Source organism: Cloeon dipterum, chromosome 2 (genome assembly GCF_949628265.1).
Source record: "Cloeon dipterum chromosome 2, ieCloDipt1.1, whole genome shotgun sequence".
NCBI lineage: Eukaryota > Metazoa > Arthropoda > Insecta > Ephemeroptera > Baetidae > Cloeon > Cloeon dipterum.
The window spans coordinates 14,702,404-14,723,205 of NC_088787.1; the positions used below are offsets into that span (position 1 = coordinate 14,702,404).

A 20,802-nucleotide genomic window follows, 5' to 3' on the forward strand; every position below is an offset into this window, starting at 1 on the left:
CCATAACTCAGCACGGCCCTGCTTTTATTCTTCTGCAGTGAAAAGAACGATATGCCTGTCTGTGAATAATGCCGCGCGCATATCAGTTTTCAGCAGCGAACCCAAGCCAATTACAGGGTCTGCCGATCAACCATGCAGGCTAAAATACTCGTAAAGCTCCTGTGTCTGTCCCTGTGCCTATAAAAAAGTAGCCGAAATTTCTTGTTTATACTGTCGTGCTAACGAAACTTTCTTGTTTTGGAAACCTGAGATATTCGCGTTCACGCACACAGAGTTTGCCACTCATTAGATAAACAACGGATGCCGCTGCTAAAAGATATATTTGATCTCTTAATATTCATTCCGTGATGATGACGATCAAACTGATAGGACGAGAGTTGCTCACTTTATTCTAACAACTTCCAATTCATTTACAATAGATTGCTGTTTAGCAGGAGAGTTAGAGAATTTCAAGTAATACAGTTGACAGAAACAAATACAATAGACTGCCGCACACGACGAAGCACCATATGTAGAGGCAGGCAACAAGAGCAGTTCGTGTTTTTTCGACGCTGTCATGTGGAATGTTCACACAAAAGTATTGTCTCCAGAGAGCTACTCATATGTATATGGCATGCTAACAAAACTGCTGATGTCTCAAGATCCTCATTATACGTTTGCACACTTAAAACGACGCGATGCTCATTTCGCATGCAATGCTGCAAGGGGACTGTTTAAGTATTTCGATTTTTTATAGTCCTCATTGCGAAGTATCTGTATAAAATTAAAATACTTCGTTTTGATGCAACATTTAATCTCGCATTGAAATCAAATTAATTTTATACGTCTTATCGACTCCTCGCACTTTGCAGGGGTTGTCAAATGCTGATTCTCTAATTAGGTATGGTCTTTTTTGTATTTTACCGTGGAGCATTGATCCATTTAAAACCGTTCTTATCAGGTGAATCGGTAAAGGGAGCTTCTCTTCTACTAATTTTGTAACTCACTCCGCTATATAGTACACTAGAAATAACATGCAATTTTATAGCTGATTGATCTTGTTATTTCCAACTGCAGATAAAGAAATTTAATATTATATCATTAAATGAGGCGTTTTTTTAACACCGAAACTTGTCGGAGGAAGTGTTTTTTTTTGGCAACAAGGATGAAGTATGTATTTTATTAATTACTTTGGTAGAAACCTAAACTACGATTTAGTCATTAATTATTTCCCAAAATTGTTATGAAGTATTCAAAAGTTTTAGCTCCGACTTCATGAAACTACTCAGAATCTTAAAATAAAATTGTGATATGAAGCGTTTTTAATCTGACGCGCTCTATCGGCCAGAATTTTGAATGCACGAAAGGCTTACTCGTCATTAAGCCAACGGATTAACTCCCGTGATCATTTGCATTCGTCACAGCCGTCATTTTATTGGATCCCCCCATCTTATTTCGCACAACAAAAGGCGGCTTTTCGCAATGAAAATGCGCACAACGCATAGTAATAAGAGCTATCCCGCTGTTTAGTCGCTTATTAGGGGCCGGCTTGATTGCAGAAAATCCCTTTTGGACGCTGATGCAATCCCATTCGGAACAAAGGGCCAGAGGCAGCATTTTCCTTGCTCACTCAATTACAAATCAGCAAAATTAATGAAAAGTGCCTGCGTGAAATCAGAGTCACATCCGCTCGACTGGAAAACATCAGCCAATAACACGCGAGCGCGATTTTCCTCCTCTGCTGCTCTGCTCACTCCATTGTTCGGCGATGGGCGCCGCGCGCGTATGTGAAATTAAAAAGCCTGCTGGGGAGACGAAAATGAAAAGAGAGGATTTTTTCAGCGATGGCTGCCGACGCTTTTTTCGCGGCGGCTGCGACCGAGTGTAAAAATTCATCTCGCATTTTCCTTCATTAAGACAAAAAGCGTAGGGTTTGGCGTTCGCAGGGGAGGAAAATTGCTTTTTCAGCCGTGATGAAACCCGCGTCTCTTTGATTCCGCATCTCAAGAGTGCACTATACCGCGCGTTGCTGTTATAATAGTGTATGGACTCGATAACGATCTGCTGAGCTATGAACGGCGCGCCGCCTAATTGAGTATGTGCTGTGCAACTACGCCAGACGCGCATAGAATAAACCCTTTTGGAAAAATAGGCGCACAAGGAAATCTTTTGTAAAGGGAGGCGTTGGGTGCATCGCGTAATGCAAACGGACACTGCGCGTAGGTCGTTGAAATCACCCACATGCAGATGAACATAAATAATCAAATTTGAAAACACTAAAAACAAAATGCGGCTAAAGGCACTAACTTTATATCCTCAACCGATGATTTTTTTTTATTTGTTAGACCAAGACTTAAGTCTTGTTGGCGGTCTGTGCCCTTTGAGACAGTGCAGAAGGCTCACTGCCCCCCAAAAATGTGTTTTTTTTCTGTAGGATTTTGAACAAGTCACATATCAAACATTTTAAAAGTTTAAGGTTTTAAATATTGGGACATTTCAGATTTCAGCTAATTGTAATATTTTTTTATTTTCTTCAAAATCCCTCAGCTCCTTTTTTGTTAATTTTTCTTTCCTATTGATATCTCCAATGCCATTAATTGGTCAGCCAGAAATACCTTTCAGTGCACCAGTTGCTGTTGATACGAATCGAATGGAGCACGTTTTTTGCAATTCTGGCGGTTATAGCCCAAGAGTTGAGGATCACAGTACATTACTGTACAAAAGAATTGAAATAATCTAAAATTTTCAAAACTGAATTTCTCGGAGGAAAAAGCAAGCTTAAAAGTTTTAAACAAACTCGTTATTACCGTCAGACTGCTTATGAGGATTTTTGTTTTGTCAGAATTTGTTTTCAAGGTACGAAAAACACCCAAAAATTTTAAGTAAATGAGCTGTAATGACCTTTGACTCTGACTGATGCCCTCAATTTTGGAGCTCATGCAACCGGGCTCTGCGAGAGGAATTCAAAACACACTTATCACTTATATTTTAATAGCAAGACAAGCAGGTGCAAAATTAACCCTTGAATTTTCCAAGAATCCCTTTTTCTTTAAAAAAAAACATTCAGCGTATTAGATTCCAGATTATTTGATTTTATTGCAGATCAGCAGGGTTAACTTTACCTCATAGCCCCCACATCTAAAAGAAAAAATGAAATAACAAAAAAATCATTTGGAAACAGAGAAATGAAAACAGAAAAAACAGCAAGTCGGTTCAATTCTGAGAATATAAGACAAGATTCTGATGATGTATAGCTATATAGCATAAGTTTTGTCCATTTTTATTGACAAATGGCCAAAACTGAGGTATAAGGGGCTTTTTGCTCTTGAACAAAAACAAACAAGTTCTCTTACTTAGCTTAATGACGATTATTCAAGATTTTGCGCAGAAGGATTGCGTGTGCTTGCAAATTGAAATTTAAGTTGTATTCTCGAAAAATGCAGTGCATCCTTATTAAGTTTGAGATTCAAAAAGATCAACCTAATAAGCATCTTGCACCAAAAATCTCAAACTTGCCTACTCAGCTATGTGCTTTATAATTAAAGCAAGAAATTGGCTGCGTGAGGGGAGGAATGAGCAGTCCTCAGTTCAAGGAAAAGAGCCCGACGTCTCAAGTGCTGCATACACGCTTTCAAGGGGGAGAAAAATGCTCTAAAAATACCAAAATCCACCCCAAATTCACTCGCGGCATCGGAAACCTGCGTGGGCGTGCATTCGAATGTGCGGCGGGGCACACAAAAAGTGCTTTGTTTACAGCTTTTCAGAAAGTACACCCCTAATTGAAGCATATATCTTTTATACTGCAAGAGCCATCGTGCTGAGCGGTGGGCGGCGGGCGGAGGCGGAACATTGTACCTTGTTAAGTATGAAATGAGCGGCAATCCTTTTTTTACTGCTCAAGAGGCGCGCGACGCACGGTTTTTCCCTCAAAGAGCAGCTAAAAAACCTCGACAAGATTTTTCTGTGAGCAAGATGTGTATATGTACATATTAATGGTCGCTTGTCGTTCTTTATTACACACTCTTGTGCTGTGCTTCTGCTGTGTATGTGTGCTTTTAAGCTAATGACTCTGCTTGCAAAAAGCATTGGCGAAAGCTCCGCCATTCAGACTGACTCGAGCCGCCGAGGATTTGCGAGTGCATGCTTCACAGAATCGGCGGCGCATTCACGGGAAAGTCTCCCTCGCATTTTCCTTATTCTTTTCCACTTCTTCCTATTCACCGAGTGCAAAAATGAATAACGAGAGCGGCTGCCGCGCTGCTCAGCACCAGCCTCTGCGCGTCTCACTGCTGATGAATCCAAATCGCAGACTTGATGTATACAGCAAAACTCTATTGTTTATTCCTTTCATTGGGAAAGTTATTCGTTCTTATATAAGAGTCTGTCTCCGTGGTTAGAATATCAATGTTAAACGAAATTTATACCAATATCAATTCATGAAATAATTGTATCTTAAATATTTGAAAAATGCGACCACTCGAGGTTGTTTCCATGTTCAATATAATTAAAACCAGGTTTCATCCTCGTTGTCAAAAAACTAGTCGAGGAATAAAAACGACGAATTTTTTGACAACGAGGATGAAGCCTGGTTTTAATTATATTGAACATAATTGTATATCTTGTTTATTGTTTCACACCTGGAGACTGAAATTTTCGTTTAGAACAAACGACGTCAAATCAGAAGGTTAAAGGTTTATGATTTGTTTTCAGAGCAGTCTTTAGCTTGCTGAAAACTAATATTATAGAAATAGTTTTATCTCTTCTTAACAGTCATTTCAGTTATTAAACCAGCTTCTCATACAATTATGTGTATGTTTGTTCTAATAAATTGGATCGATACAGGCGGCGACAACATAAAATTATTTGAATTTATGGATGCAATAAGCAGTTGATCGATAAACAATTTTTTGTTCCGCAATTTGGAATAATCAAACAGGACCTTGCTATACACTAAAAAAATCATATTTTTTCAAATTTTCTTTAAAATTTACTAATGCTTGACCTCATTTTCTTGGTAGATTTCAATTATTGCTCTCATCGAGGTCTAACCAACAACGTATGAAACCTTTTATGGAAACACTTTATTGTGAAATAAAATAGGATTTCAAGTAGAAAGTCCTCACCATTTGAAAAACACGCCAACTTTACATAGTCACTTATTTTCTCAAAAATTTAGTTCGATTTTGGCTTCAACTGAATCCTAAGGGATGAGTTCATGCATTGGCAGCAAGAATTTTGCAGTATCAATCCTCTTTAAAACTATATATTGAGATCGATTATTGAACAATATTAATGGATTTGGTCGAATCAAATTTGTTCACACTTTTTTAGAAATTTAGAGCTGACGCTCTAGTTGTTATAAACATTTAAATATTAAACTTTATTTTTTCAAATGGAATAATACTGATATTTGTGCAGCAAAATGTGCTCTGGGAAATTTTCGAAATTGACAATGGGGTGCAATAAACAAAGTCACCCCTTTCGCGTACATTTCCGCGTCTGAGCCGTCCGGGGGGTGACAGCGGCTCAAAAATGAAAAGCTCGGAACCCATCAAAGGCAGGGGTGTTCAGGAAATGCGCGGCATGTCGCAGCATTTCCACTCTGGCACAAAAGCGATATAGGAAATACAGGGAGGGGCCGCCGCCACACACTGCTGCAGACGCGTTTTGTCCCCGTGCACCCCCGGCGACCAGAAGGACACCCCGAGGGGATCACCCCCAAAATGGAGGTTTCATTAATTATGGCACGACCAGAATCGTTGCGCTTATGCTACAGCAGACGTGCATACACACAGATGGAATCGTATATATATGTATAACTCGACAGAACATGATATCCGTCCATCCGTCTCTCGCTCTATAGTCAGCAGCTGATTTCGAATGCAAAGCCACCCTTTTAGATTAATTATTCACCTTGGCCGGCTTACCTAATCGCTGATGGGTGGCAGCTGCCCTGAGATTCCCGCATCGCAAGCAGCTTCATTCATTGAACGCGAAACAACTGCACCCGGCATGAAAACTTGCGGCCTATAGAAGTGGCTACATTTATGAATTTATATCATTGGATTGCTTTTTATTATTTTATTGGATTGATTTTAAGTCGTATAAACGGATGGCGATATTCTAATAGCTTAAAAATATGCGAATGATGCGTATGCAATGTTTTGTGTCTTACACCTCTATCGATTTTATGATGACATTTTTTAATTTAAAATAAAATCAATGATTATTTACATTATATGATGCATTTTATTTGAATAATTTCGTTTTTGTTTTTGTAGCAAAAATGCTATATACTCAAAGTGGGTACAAATGCATATTATATTTATATTGATCAGAAAGTAAAATTGGAATGCGATTTATTAATAAAACAAAGAGGAAAGTAATACACGCGCAGGTCAAATCAAATGAAATTTAATAGTACAACACTGTACAGACCATTGCTGATTTCCACATGCTCAGTATTTTGTTGATTTTTTAAATATTAAATTTTATAAATCAAGTTATCGGCCAGATAGATATAAAGAGAAAACACTTTTTAACATTTTGCTATCTACGCCAGTATTAGTAACTATCCCTTTGAACCATATATACCTATCAACGACTTAAATAAATATGAAGGATAGCAGCGGTAGACTTAAATTATTACCTTCAACCTTTATTTTTTCACTGTAGGTTTTTGCTATTTACTTTTAACAAATACTCCTGAAAGATTTGTAGATTAATTTTGTATTATGATTTGCTGTTAATAACATACAATTAACAGTATCGCGTTACTTCAGGTCGATAATTGCAGAAGGCAAGTGCGAAAATTGGAAAAGCCAAGAGAGTATATAGATGTCACCGGCTGCTGCCGCGACATAGGAGACACATCTCTGTGGTGGCGGGTGACCAATCGGCGGCGCACAGCCTCTCCATTGGTCCAGAGGCACCCCTTCTGAAAAAGCCAGCGCCGTCACTGCGACTCCTCACACCTTGCCCGCAGCAAAATAGACGCGCCGACACTTCTTATTTTGCGCCAAAAAGCTGGTCAACGAGAAAAGTGGATTTCACAAAGTTCGAATTATGTGATATGACCTGTGCAGTCATAAAAACATCTAAAATTTGAGGAATGCGGAGCAACTTTTGAATGTTAAAAAGGAAAGAAAATTATTAAATCAATATATGTAACCATGACAAAACCCTCGAAATGGAGCAAAATTAATTTTATACTTTATTTCTCTTGAGTTAAACAAGCTAAATTGACGCGGCTAAAGAATTTTAACGGCAGTTTAAAAAGCAAGTATATGTAAAATAAGGAAGCTCAAGGCTGCAAGTCAAAGATATGATGAGAAGCTGCATGCTTGCGAGCTGAAGTTTAAAAATTATTTACAGAAGAGCATAGGAAGCTGCAACTTTGCTGTTTTATTAGCTTGCTCATAGCCTCTTGACATCCTCCCTCTGTTTGAAAATGTGCGTGTGTGCAGAAGACAGTCTGGTAGAGCACACAATGCAGCTTCCAGTTCATCTCTCATGACCAACAATACGAAGGCCTGCAAGGTATTTTGCATCATTGTCCTTTCGTTTCGCCTGCAGCGACGTGCTGCGCGCTCTCAAGAGATTTGCAAACAACAGCATGGAACGAGAAACAACATACACTCACGAGTGTATTTCTGACTTCTCAAAAACGCTCTTCTTTGATACAACATTAAGGTGACTTTTTTAAATACAAAGGTTTCATCGAACTACCACCTGAATTAAAGCTATGATGATTGGGTGATGAATTTTTGTTTTATTGATCAGGATGTTGATCAGAATTAATTTTTTAAGAATTTCAAAGTTCAAGTAGTATAGAGTGCAGAGTAAGTTAATGTAGTCTGAATAATAATAATAATAATGGGAAAAGTACAGCATGAAAAGGTAAAAAGTTTGAATATCTCACGGTCAGTGAGCAAAACGTACTTGCAGCTATATTATTTGCTTTATCAATGCGGAGGAACGTTAGATAATTTAGCTCCATCTAGAGTTAGTTGCTTCGACTAAAAAGCGCTCTTGCCGTTCCGCGAGCCTCAACAGTGGCACTCTCTGTGCCACGACCTTCGCAGCACGTGGTGGAAGTACAATTTTAGAATTGCAGCGGAAAAATCGCTGAAAACTTGGTGACAGGGTGAAAGTATTCCAAAAGCTGTATTTTTTTAAATCAAACAGCTAAAGTGACCGTAAAACGAAGGCGATTTTAGAAACATATATGCAACCGGCGTAGCACTCATGGCAAACGTTTTGCATACCCACTTTTCAACTTGAGTAAAATAATTGCTTTTAGAAAAGTGTTAAAAATCTCATAATCCACTCTCATTAATAATTAGTCTTGTTTGCCCGGGTCCCAATAACACCGCGAACTGATAACACGGGCGCACCAAGCCGCATAGGGACCCGTGCAGCCCACTGAAGGGCCACTTGCTTCCGCACCGAGGACTTTTTTTAAAACGCTAGACATTCGTCCCGTGATGCCTAATTACGCATGCTGGAAAGGTGCAAACCAACAGGTAGCTTATTTATGTAGGTGGAAATAAATTAAGTTTAAGGCAGCCTGCTTCGCAAGCTTAATTATCATTCCAAACGCACCAATTAATATTTTAAATTTATTTATTTTCATATGTATAAGTCAGTATAAAATTAAATTTATGGCCTGAGAGCGACGCCAGCATTGATTTCCAGCCATTCAAGGTACTCGGTGACCCTGGTGAAGGCAGCTGGAAAGCCAGACTCGCAACCATCAACGGAGCCGAAGGATACGATACCGATTTCAGTGTACTCGCCATCGCTCTCCTGGATGACCAGAGGGCCACCTGAGTCTCCATGGCAGGTGCCCTCAGTGCCGCCGTTGGTGTCAACGCAGATCTTGGATTCGTTGATGATGTTACCATAATAGGCTTGGCACTGACTGTTATCAATGACACTCACATCAACGTACTTGAGTTCAGGGCTCACTCCGGAAGTGGCTGGAAATAAAAATCAATTTTTACGATCGACGTTGTCTTTAGTCTAGCGATTAAATCACCATCAGAGGTCCTGCCCCATCCAGAAACGCGAACTCTGTCCCCACTGAAGGTTTCGTTCACTAGGGAGAAAGCAGGCAGACGAACAGGGGAGATGCCGAATCCGCCGACCGGAAAGCCCAGCCTGACGATTGCGATGTCGTTGTCAATTGTGGCTGGGTTGAAATTCTCGTGGGCAACGCCATCAGTTGAAATAACTATGACTCTGTTTGGTTCATTCATGTCATAGATATCATGGGCTCCAAGGTGAGCTTCAAAGATACGAATGCTGGAACATTTATCGTGATTTTAAATTTTGTCATTTTGACTATAGGTACAGGTCGTCATTTAGTTTGAGACTGTATAAATCAGGACTGCTTTTAAAATTCAATTTTCTTAAATTCGCACCCATCAACACAATGAGCTGCGGTCAGGATAACGGTATCAGAAATGAGAGAGCCACCGCAGAAGCCGCTACCGTCGATGAAAAGCCCAACCTGGTATGGGAACTGTCCAGGGGTGGCGATGTTGCCACCAATTATCTTGCTGTGAGATGCAACTAATTGCCATTATTATTCCAAACACGTCTATTAAAAATGCATTTAATATGCTCATACCTCTAAAAGTTGGTCGGTCCCTGTACACCGGTTGGACCTGGGCCCAATCTGCGGCCTGAATGAAGTTATTTGAGTAAGACACCTTGGAAGATTAGGAATATCATACATGTGCCTGAGCTATTGCAACTAGTAAGAGACAAACATTCACGGCCTTCATTGTGATAGTGGCACTGATACTGCTATGTTTACCACAACATCCCTTTATATAATTATTACCATCCATATCGCAAATGTATAAGAAAACAGATTATCGGAATTAAATGGCACCAACGACGTTTCGGCCCTATGTCATTTCTAGAATAATCTTCATCTTATTTCAAAGCATTTATATATACGTTGATTTTAATTACTGATTATACACATACCCTTGATTTTCATTCCTTAGCGTTTGAACAAGTACCAATTATATCAAAATTTGACTTTCCTATTGTTCTACATATCTTAAAAAGTTGTATACTTGAAAACGGCTCTCTCATCCATCTTGTCTCAAGACTCAATCAATTTACGAGAACTCCTGTTAGCTTCATATCTTGATCTCTTGATCTGATAAACTCTTAATCGATAAATGAGTCACATCGCTTTGCACTCTCGGCAACATTATGAATTTTGGCGATTCTTGTGACGAGAACCATACTTGATGTATTATAGGTATTGGTGCCAAACGACAAAACAAGGAATTCATTTGTCTCAGGGCATAGAAAATTCAGGTTACGCGTTTCGAATTGGAAACAATAAATGGTGATAGTGATTGATATGTCAATAATTCTTTAATTCCGTCTGCATTGACATTTTTTCTTAGAAAAAATTCCTTTTTTTAATTGGTGATAATCGCACAATGCAAACTAAGAAGCCTCAATATTCGATGGTGGTGCCTGTGTTGATCTACAAAGGAACGGTAATTTTGAATGATCTGGAGTGCAACATAAATATTTCACTATTAATAAAAATTACCAATCTTGCAATACACTTGACCGGAGTTGTGGAAAATAAATTCATTTTTCCCGTTTACCATTTAAAGATTTAGATATTAACCAGAAAATGGAAAAGTAATTTTCTTATTCTGTTCACAAAAATTTTCAATTTTGTAAATTAAAAGACCAAAAGCTTTTTTATGAGTTTAAATTTTTAATCCTTTAATAAATTTTAAATTGCGATTCCAACTGGATCTTGAAATTATTTATTTATGCTTCAATCCTCATTTCTTGATGTATCGTAAACACTGATATATAGTCTTGTTACCAAATTTAATCGTTTGTAAATTATCGATTACGTTTTCACTTCCATTGAAAGACTGCTACGACGCTACGAGTCATAACTCTTTCCGTAATTTTCGACGCGTTTGAGTTATGTTGGGATTAATTAATTAAGTGTGGCACAAAACAAAATATTCACCTTATTATTACTGTCCAGCGCGTCTACATAGTGCTACTTTTAAACGAGATTTTTTTCTTTCTGGTATTGATTTGAACGTTAATAAGTAAATGTCGTACTGTATCAGATATATATATATCAATTTCTTAACTAAAAAGTGCTAAAATATTGAAACTATTTATCTGCCATATACATTTTTCAGTACCATTTTGAAATAAATAACATCTCTATGTCTTTTATATTCATCCGTAACACATTTTTAAACTTTGATTAAAAGAGGTTAATTCTACCTATATCCACCAACATTTCTATACTATTTTTTTGCTATTGTCAGTTTAACGATGGTCGCATAATTAATAAAAATAAATTGGGCTGTTTGTTTAATTTTAGTTTTATTTCAATCTGAAATAAGTGACATCTTAAGGCCTGATGGTGACGCCAGCGTTGGTTTCCAGCCAGTCAAGGAACTCAGAGACCCTGGTGAAGGCAGCAGGAGCGCCAGACTCGCAACCAGCAGAGGAGCCGAAGGACACAATGCCGACCTCGGTGACCTGGCCGTCAGCCTCGGTGATGGTCAGGGGGCCGCCAGAGTCTCCGTTGCAGGTTCCCTCAGCACCGTTGTTGGTGTCGACGCAGATCTTGGAATCGTTGATGATGTTGCCGTAGTATGAAGCGCATTCAGCGTTGCTGATGACGGTGACGTCAACGTACTTCAGCACAGGGCTGATGGAGGGGTTGGCTGAATTTAGAAGAGAGTAATTAGTGCCAAAAAATTAAAATTTTCTATTCTTGCTTACAATCAGAAGTCCTGCCCCATCCGGAAACGCGGGCAACAACGTTCTCGAAGGTTTCTCCGACCTGAGACCTGGAGGGAAGCCTGACAGGGCTGATAACGTCAGATCCGGCGGTTCCACCAAGGTTGATGATGGCGATATCGTTGTTGATGTTGAAGGCGTTGTAGTTCTCGTGAGCGACGGCATCAGAGGTGAGGAAAGTCTGCCTGGTAGGCTCGCTGTTATCGTTGATCAGCTGAGCACCGAGAACAACCTCCCAGATGGAAGATCTGCAAAATTACATCTCGTTTAAGTTGTTTCAAATTCGGATATTGAGTATTTGTTACCCATCAACGCAGTGAGCAGCGGTCAGGGCAACAGTCTCGGAAATCAGGGAGCCTCCGCAGAAGCCTCCGAAGTCAATGGTGACTCCAGCCTGGAAGGGGAACTGTCCGGGAGTGGCTTCAGATCCGCCAATGATCTTGTTGGGCATCACAGCTATTTGCAAAAATTCATTCCAGCTCTGACGTTTTGAATAAAGTTTACGTACCGCGAAGACCAGGGCGCGTCTTGAAGACAGGGCGAACCTTGGCCCATTCTGTGGCCTGAAGAAAAGATATTATATAAGCAGGCAATATAAAAAATCCTTATCTCAACGGTACCCATTTATGCTTTTAATATGGTCAAATGAAACCGACTTATGGCAAATGTTTACTCTCCTCAACTCCTGTTTCGGAGTATTTAAACTGATATTTTGCGCAGTGTTGAATACGAAGAAGAAAATATATAGCTCATGCAATAGCGATCAGTTTAAAAAATTGTAATTATTTGCATTTGAATTCGAGAAAAATCCCACATGAAAATGAAACATTTGAATATCTATATTCTCACCTGGGCGGCGGCAACCAACAACAGACAAGCAACAAGAACCTTCATGGTGGCTATGAGGTACCGACTTGCTGGATGTCACCTCTTTTATATCAATCCTTATCATCGTCTTGGAAAATCATTGCAAAATTTTGCTGTCGAGCAGGGACAGCAGTAATCTCTATACACTACTAACATTTGAACTATCTTATAATACGACGGTTCAATTGATTGATTTAGTGCACTCTCACTCAGAGATAAGGAACATTTAGAAATCCCCAAAGTCAGCATTTTAATTACGAAAATTATATAATTGATAATATTGATTTAAATAATATCTTTCTTAGCAAAACTTCATTTTGGCGAGAAAATAGTACATGCTTTGGAAGCCCAAATTAGTCCCTCGTATTGATGTGGCTTATTAGCGGCTAACTTATATTACTTTGCTCTATAAACTGATAAATTACAAAAATTGCGGAAGATAAATTTTTTAAATATGGTAAGTAAAAAAAGCATTTTTAAAATTTTATTTTGATCTCTAAGATTCTTTGATCAGTATAATGATACCGCTATATAAAATGTGTAAAATCTGTGATAACTGATAAGAGTATTAACAAAACTTTTAAAGTCAAGCGAGCCACTTAAAATGTCTGCTGATTTGATGCAACGGTGTAAGGTTCACGATAGTTTTGATTTTTTTGTCATTCCATCGAGTCATATATTTTTTTTAATTTTAAAATACTTAATGAATAAAACAGTTATGCTATGGAATGCTTTTTTAATTTAATCCAAAATACTAGGCGGCGTCAGTTGAATTGGATCCTATGGAAAGCATTTAGAATTTTCAGCATATTTTTAAACAGCAAAGAGTGCATGGCTTTTAAACCAGAAGAGCAAAAAATCTTAAACTGCCCCCAACCAAAAGAAATCAGTGTGGTTCACTCTTGAACACATGTGCCTTGCCCAGAGCAAAAACTGACACGACTGGCACGAATGGAAATGGTCGGAATGTGCTTCCATGCTTCACAACACGGAAACATATTTATTTAATATCAATCAAATTAAATTAGCAAATGTGAAAGAATTATAAGGATTTATTTAAAACAAAAAAAGGAACTAACTCAGCATTGCAAGCTTATTTGCCTCCTACTCACTGCTTGAAAGAAAAATTTGCTGTTTTTATGAAGTTATATAACTGTATATAGGATAGGTTGGAAAATAGAAAACCTCGCATTAAAAGGTGCTGCTCACAATCAGCCTTTTTGCTTCTATCTTTCCACGAATTATTTTACTACTTTTTCAGGATGAGAAGGCTATGAGATATGAACTAATAAAACGCTTTAACACTTAAAATTTAAATGTGTCATGTTTAGTCTTGTCCATAATTGGATCTTTAAATCTCATTCAACAAAAAATAATGGGTTTCCAATTTAGAATTTTCAATGGTTGGGTTCATTTATAAAAAGAGAAAAACATCTTTAAATATTTAAATATGTCCATTGTGTTGACAAACGGATGAAGTCAAGGTTGGTGTGTGAGCTAATTCAGCCAGAAATTTCTTTGTTAATGATTTAAAAACAAATATTATATCCCCAGTACGGTTGCGTGCGAAAAGATTTAAATAACTTTACTCGCTTAGATCTAAAAAGGCAGTCAATTGATCCAAAAAATTCGATTCGGCCCCAGCAATGATAAATAACGATTGAGCAAAGAGTAATTGCAATTTAAAGACCGTGCTATGTTAATCAGATATTCTTTCCATTGATACCACTTTCATATCTGTTCCAACAAATTTTTTCATCTTGAAGCCTATGATAAATGTACATGTGTATAGTATGTCTAGTATGTACCACGTAATTGGACTGTGACAAGAAACCTTTCCAAGGCAGCCGCTTATGAAAATTTAAAATTCCTTCCATGTAATATAGTTGTACGCTGTTGGCGTTAAATAAATAAATAAATCAATCAAATATTTTAATATTTAATGAGCATTTTATTTTTCAATCAATTTACAATTAAGGTCTAATAGTGACACCAGCGTTAATTTCAAGCCAGTCAAGGTACTCTGTGACCCTGGTAAAGGCAGCAGGAGCGCCAGACTCGCAACCAGCAGAGGAACCGAAGGAGACGATGCCGACCTCAGTGGGCAGACCATCATCCTCGTAGAAGACAAGGGGGCCACCGGAGTCTCCGTTGCAGGTGCCTTCGCTTCCACCAAGCGTGTCGATGCACAGCTTAGATTCGTTGATGATATCAATGCCATAGTATTCCGCGCAGAGAGCATTGCTAATGCCGGTAACCTCGACGAATCTCAGCTCATTGCTCGTGAAAGGATTCCCTGGGAATCGTTGTCATGCAATATTATTCAATTTTTAATCGTTTCCAATATTTTCTTACAGTCCTGAGTCCTTCCCCATCCAGAGACGGTAAGTGGTACACCATCAAAAGTGTTGCTGACCTGAGACCTAGATGGAAGCCGGACAGGACTGATTCCTGGGCCTTCCACGTCTTCGTTAAGAACGAGGATAGCAATATCGTTGTTAATAACGGTTTCATCGTAGCCTTCGTGCAAAGTGCGATTTCGGGTTGTGAACGTTTGACGGTTGGGCTCAGTTTCGTTATTAATTTTCTGTGCGCCAAGAACAACCTCCCAAAAAATGGATCTATTTATATAATTTAAGAATTTGATGGAACTTAATTAACAATAATAGTAAAAATTTTACCCTTTCACGCAGTGTCCAGCAGTCAGGATAATATTTGGAGCAATCAAAGAGCCGCCACAAAAACCTAGCAAGTCAATTGTGATACCAGCCTGGTAAGGGAACTGTCCCGCCTCAGAAATTTCGCCCCCGATGATCCTGCTCGAGATCACCGCTAATTGTAAAACGCAATAGAAAATGACGGATTCATAGCATTTCAAAACTTACGTTGCAGTCCTGGACGCGTCTTGTAAAAAGGGCGAATATTTGCCCAGTCAGCCGCCTAAGTTTAAGGACAAATTTTCGTAAGCAAGTTTTTTATAATTGTGAGGAGTGTTGTGATACAAATTAATACCAACGCATATTGCGATATTTAAAAAATATATACCTTTACGGCGCCGAAAATAAACAGACAAGCAACAAGAAACTTCATGGTAGATTGAAGTACCTAGCCACGACAACATAAGTCTTTTATACAAATTCTTATCACTTATAGTCAGATGAGAGCAAAATACACGGACGCAGACGCTGGATTTTGTGACACTTTTGCCTCTCGAATTGCTGAAATGCTGAAATTGCTGATACAGTTGTAGCGCAGCTGATAATAGAACTAAAACAGCACGTCGACCCGATGCTTTCATTTACGATGACACAGATTTAAAAAAATAATGCAACTTTGCGATTTTTTAAGCTTATTTCTTTACCATATGTAATGGTTTACAAAAAAGGAAGCAATTTTTTTCTTGACGACATTCCTGGACAAATAATATTTATATTCAATTAATTTAATCATAAATTGAATTCTATAAATAGAAAACCACGCGTTAAGTGATGCACTGCTCTACCTATACCCTGAGTAAACAAGTGAATAATAAAAAAAGCTTAATTTTTGCGGAGCCAATATCCAATAATTTTCAATGCGAAAAGGATTCATTGGATTGAGCTCACAGCAATGTCTATTTTTTTAATGTGTTGTCTGTCACTCTTAATCATCTAATAAGTACATCAAGGAGGAATATTATATGGAGGGAAAGCAACAGCGACAGCCTTGCTTCTAGTCCCAATGTTGACACGTCCTTTATGATTAGCGCTGGAATTCCCTCGCGCCCTAATGAGTTTCCGCAGCTTCCCAAGTATTTTAAGATGCATTTAGGTCATGTTGATGGGAAATATATGTTGACTAAATGAAAAAATGCAGTGAAATAGGATTTATAATGATATTATTTTAATAAGAAGCTTTTCACCTGGTTTCAGTAAATTTCAGGAGTCTGACAAACAAAAAACCGTATGATCCACATTTCCAGCGAAAATAAGATATGGATGTGAACATCGCGTGTAGACAATAATCAATCTTGTTTCGACTTTTGAAGATGAACCCTAAATTGGTCTTATCTGGTCCTACTCAGTGATGGTTCACAAAGAAAAAAAACATTTATCAATTATTTAGATATAAAATAGTCTGGTCTTTATCACATTGATATGCTTGCAGTAGCCTTGAGACTTGAGACAATCACATAGCACAATATTTGGAATTAAACTTTGGCCTGGATCTCGAATAGTAAACATGACAGTAGAGTACCACTTGAGAAACTTAAATTATTATCAGTAAGACTATAAGTTCGCGGCGATCATCAAGCGTAACAAGTTGCGATTGTGAAAATGAAGTGGCTGCCGATTATATCGTTCGCGCTCCTTTGCCTCGCCCTGGTAACTTACACTTAATTTAAGCTATATTTTGTCCAAATCAACACTATTTCAGAGCGAGGGAGCCAGTCCCAAACGCCGTAGCATAGGTTTTGTCCCTTTAACAGGTAACAAAAATTCTTATCCTCTGCATTTGTAAACAATATTCAGGCAAACTCAAAATTTAATTTAAAATACTACCAAGGCACTGTGTTAAGAGATATGAAATTTGAATTTTGTAAAGCTCGCAAGAAGTTTGGTGTTGCGCTTTGGTGTCCTATTCCTATTACTAAATATTAATGGGGTTGCCAGAAAATTGCACACTTTTTCCTTTACCCTCTTTAAATATTTTAGACTCTCCTGGTAGCAAAATTATTGGAGGTGAAAATGCGGTTGAAGGCCAAATTAAATATCAAGTTGGTATTAGAATGGACGATTCGTACTTTTGCGGAGGTTCCTTGATTTCGGACGTCGTTGTTCTAACTGCTGGTCACTGCGTTAAAGGGTAAAATAATAATAATAATAATAAAAATACCTGGACCAATTTCATTTTTAATCTTTCTTTCTTTCTTTTCTTTTAGATTCTCGTCTTTTGAAGTGCATCTGGGAGCGTTGAATTTCTACGACGAGACAGAAGTAGGCCGCATAATTGTGAATACAAATGTGTCTACTTTGCATGAAAACTACAATGGCCTCGTCATCAACAACGACATCGCTTTGTTGCATTTGCCAGACCCTGTTTCTGGACCAAGTTAAACAAATAATATTTTGCAAACTATATTATTTATTAACGTGACGACTTTTAGATATCGAGGCGGTCAGACTTCCCTCCTGGACAATGGCAAATCAAACTTTTGCCAATGAAACAGGCAGAGTGAGCGGCTGGGGAAAGCCATCTGACAGTAAGTAGGATTCAGTGTTATAGATTCAAATTTCAATGGTTCTGTTTTAAACAGTAGTGCAGAAGGGTCTTCGAATTATTCGCCGGCTTAATTTCAATTTTTTTTACTTTAGTGAATTTATTAATTTAACTCCCTTCCTACAAAGGTTCCTTTTTATTTCTTCTTATTCATTGCTTAAAAAATTTAACTCTGTATAGACGCCACATCGATCAGTCCTGACTTGAAATTCGCCGATGTGTTGATCATATCCAACGAGGAATGCCAAGCGTGGTATGGAGAACTCGTCCTGAACAGCAACAAGATTTGCATTGGTACAAATGGGGGCACCGAAAATATTTGCAGTGTATGTATATGAACATGAACTTGAGCAGCAACTACGATTTAAAACGACATTTTTGTTTGGTATAGGGAGATTCTGGTGGCCCTCTTGTGATTTATGAAGATGATGGTTTGCCGACGGAAATTGGAATCAACAGCTTTGTCACTTCTTTTGGTTGCGAATCGCGATTCCCAGGAGGCCTAACTAGAGTTACTCGATACTTAGGCTGGCTCGAAGTAAACGCTGGAATTACCCTGCGACCTTAAAATCCAATTGTATAACACCGAAAGTTAAAAAAAAATTGAAATTTTAAATTAAAACCCCACGATCGAGCTCTTCAAATAAATTTTTCGCACTACTAATTAACACCCAATGTTTTAATATTTTATTATTTGCCCTCAATGTAGTACAGGAAAATTATTTATATGGAGCGTGATTACACAATAGATTTTTTTAATAATTTATGTAACTCGCAAACGTGAATTGTTTTATTCCTTTTAATTTTTGTTTGTATCTGTAGAGTTTTCATAAAATACACGTCATCTTATCTCTCCAAAATAGATAAAAAATAAAAATCTCTTTTTGGATAAATTTAAATTTGAACGATCGAATAGTTGAAATTTATGATTGATTTAACTAACAAATGTTTAATTTCCACTTGTTATACTTATAATTTACGTAAAGAATCTATGCGCATTTACTCAGAATAGGTGGCTATTTAATGAAAAATTGAAAGGAAAATATTCAATTCCTCAGTCACGTACTGTGATGTGGCTGTTTCGGCCCCGCAGCACTTTAACCTCAAAAACAAAATGTGTACCACAGAGAATTCTAAATCAGCGATCGTTGAAAGCGCTCAAATGCACTCATTCCTGATTGTGAGCAGCAAGTGACGAAATCTTGTCAACAGCACTTGCCATCCCTCACAAAAATTCCCAAAGGCAAAAAAATCCAGCGTGTGTATTGATTTGCAATATTTTGTATTATTGTGAAATTGTGATACTGGACACAATGCAATAAAGACTGGAGGGAATTCCGTAGTTGAGTGATTCGGAGTGAAAATGAGTGCAAACCAAGATTGATTTCAAATCTTTGATGATAAAAATCAGTTGATGCTTCTGTTTTGGCCTGCCGTCATATGTTAATTGTTTTGTTTTGCATATCACTTAAAATGTGACAAGGAAAAGTTATCTGCGCCTTGAGTCGAAGCCAGTATAATTTGATTTGATCAAAGACCTTTAGCACCGATAGCAGTTTCGTATAAATCAACCATATATGTTGAATTTGGACTTGCATGTGGATCAAGTCGTTATCGAATCGTGCGATTTTTATTGAGGACAGGGATTTCTCGCTTGCAACAAGATAGTCTTTTGTCATTCGATCGCTGTAATCATGAGATTCATCTTGGCGACTTGTTTGCTTTTCGCCGTTGCTCAGGTAAAAATGGTTAAGTTCATTAAAAATCTTCATTAAATTTTTTATTCTAATTTTAGGCAACGGATTGGGCTGATGTTAGGCCAGCCCGTCAGCCTCATCCACCTATGCTCCGCAAACGTAAGATTTAATTAATTATTGTAATTTGAAACAATACATTTTACTTTCAGCCAATTTTTCTAAGCACCGCATCATTGGTGGAGAAAATGCCGTTGAGGGGCAATTTAAGTACCAAGTAGCGGTTTTGATAGAGGGTGCTGGATTTTGCGGTGGTTCCCTTATCGCTGATGACGTTGTCCTGACTGCTGGACATTGCATCAACAAGTAAAGCGAAATCAATCAATCAATGTCAAATTTAACTGTTCAAAATTGGTTCGGATCAGCTTTGCGTTTTGGGAAGTGCATGCTGGTGCTTTGAATTTTGATAACCTTGAGGAGCCGGGCCGCGTGGTGGTGTCTACAAATATCTCAACCTTGCACGAGGACTACAACGGAATCATCATTAACAATGACATCGGCATTTTGAAACTTTCAGAGCCCGTGTCAGGACCCAGTAAAATTTATTATTATTTTTTTTTAAATAATCAATTTAATCCATTTATGAAAAATAGATATTGCTCCCATCCGTTTGCCATCTTGGTCGCAAGCCAACACCACATTTGATTATCAGACCGCACGTGTTTCTGGTTGGGGAAAATCCTCAGATAGTAAATATTTTGATATTCTTGCAGAACAACAATTTAAATAATTGAATGCTAGATTCAACCTCGATCAACGTTGATCTGAAGTTTGTCGACTTGAAAGTCATTACTCAAGACGACTGCCTGGCCATCTACGGACCCCTCGTGATTAACGAGAACAAACTGTGCTGCGATGCTGACGGTGGCGCATCGTCCACTTGCAATGGAGACTCTGGCGGCCCACTTGTGATCACCGAGGAAGATGGCGAGCCGACCGAGATCGGCATTGTCTCATTTGGCGTTTCGCTTGGATGTGAATCGGGCTGGCCTGCAGCCTTCACCAGGATCACCTACTACCTTGACTGGCTTGCACAGAATGCTGGAGTAACAATCAGACCATAATTGTGCTATATCGTGGCAAAATATAGAGCTTTTAAATGATGGTATTATATGGTAAAATT

General features: G+C 38.3%; 3 protein-coding genes across 3 annotated transcripts; 1 reads left to right on the forward strand and 2 right to left on the reverse strand.

Moving 5' to 3' along the window:
- Positions 1–8,586: 8,586 nt before the first annotated feature.
- Positions 8,587–9,879, reverse strand: LOC135935896 (brachyurin-like). The gene is made up of 5 exons (XM_065478520.1): positions 9,720–9,879; positions 9,614–9,668; positions 9,405–9,555; positions 9,020–9,285; positions 8,587–8,960 (listed from the first exon to the last, which is right to left on the reverse strand). The coding sequence occupies exons 1-5, from the start codon at positions 9,834–9,836 to the stop codon at positions 8,641–8,643; spliced, it is 909 nt and encodes a 302-aa protein (XP_065334592.1). The 5' UTR covers positions 9,837–9,879; the 3' UTR covers positions 8,587–8,640.
- A 1,478-nt stretch (positions 9,880–11,357) lies between these two features.
- On the reverse strand, positions 11,358–15,771 carry LOC135937501 (transmembrane protease serine 9-like). The gene is made up of 10 exons (XM_065480653.1): positions 15,712–15,771; positions 15,552–15,606; positions 15,348–15,498; positions 15,022–15,287; positions 14,646–14,962; positions 12,649–12,723; positions 12,308–12,362; positions 12,105–12,255; positions 11,782–12,047; positions 11,358–11,723 (listed from the first exon to the last, which is right to left on the reverse strand). The coding sequence occupies exons 1-10, from the start codon at positions 15,754–15,756 to the stop codon at positions 11,404–11,406; spliced, it is 1,701 nt and encodes a 566-aa protein (XP_065336725.1). The 5' UTR covers positions 15,757–15,771; the 3' UTR covers positions 11,358–11,403.
- Positions 15,772–16,864: 1,093 nt separating this feature from the next.
- On the forward strand, positions 16,865–20,790 carry LOC135937502 (serine protease 53-like). The gene is made up of 13 exons (XM_065480654.1): positions 16,865–17,030; positions 17,083–17,134; positions 17,361–17,511; positions 17,588–17,757; positions 17,813–17,908; positions 18,106–18,251; positions 18,317–18,490; positions 19,569–19,664; positions 19,721–19,781; positions 19,832–19,985; positions 20,045–20,214; positions 20,273–20,368; positions 20,421–20,790. The coding sequence occupies exons 1-13, from the start codon at positions 16,983–16,985 to the stop codon at positions 20,741–20,743; spliced, it is 1,737 nt and encodes a 578-aa protein (XP_065336726.1). The 5' UTR covers positions 16,865–16,982; the 3' UTR covers positions 20,744–20,790.
- The last annotated feature ends 12 nt before the right edge of the window (positions 20,791–20,802 follow it).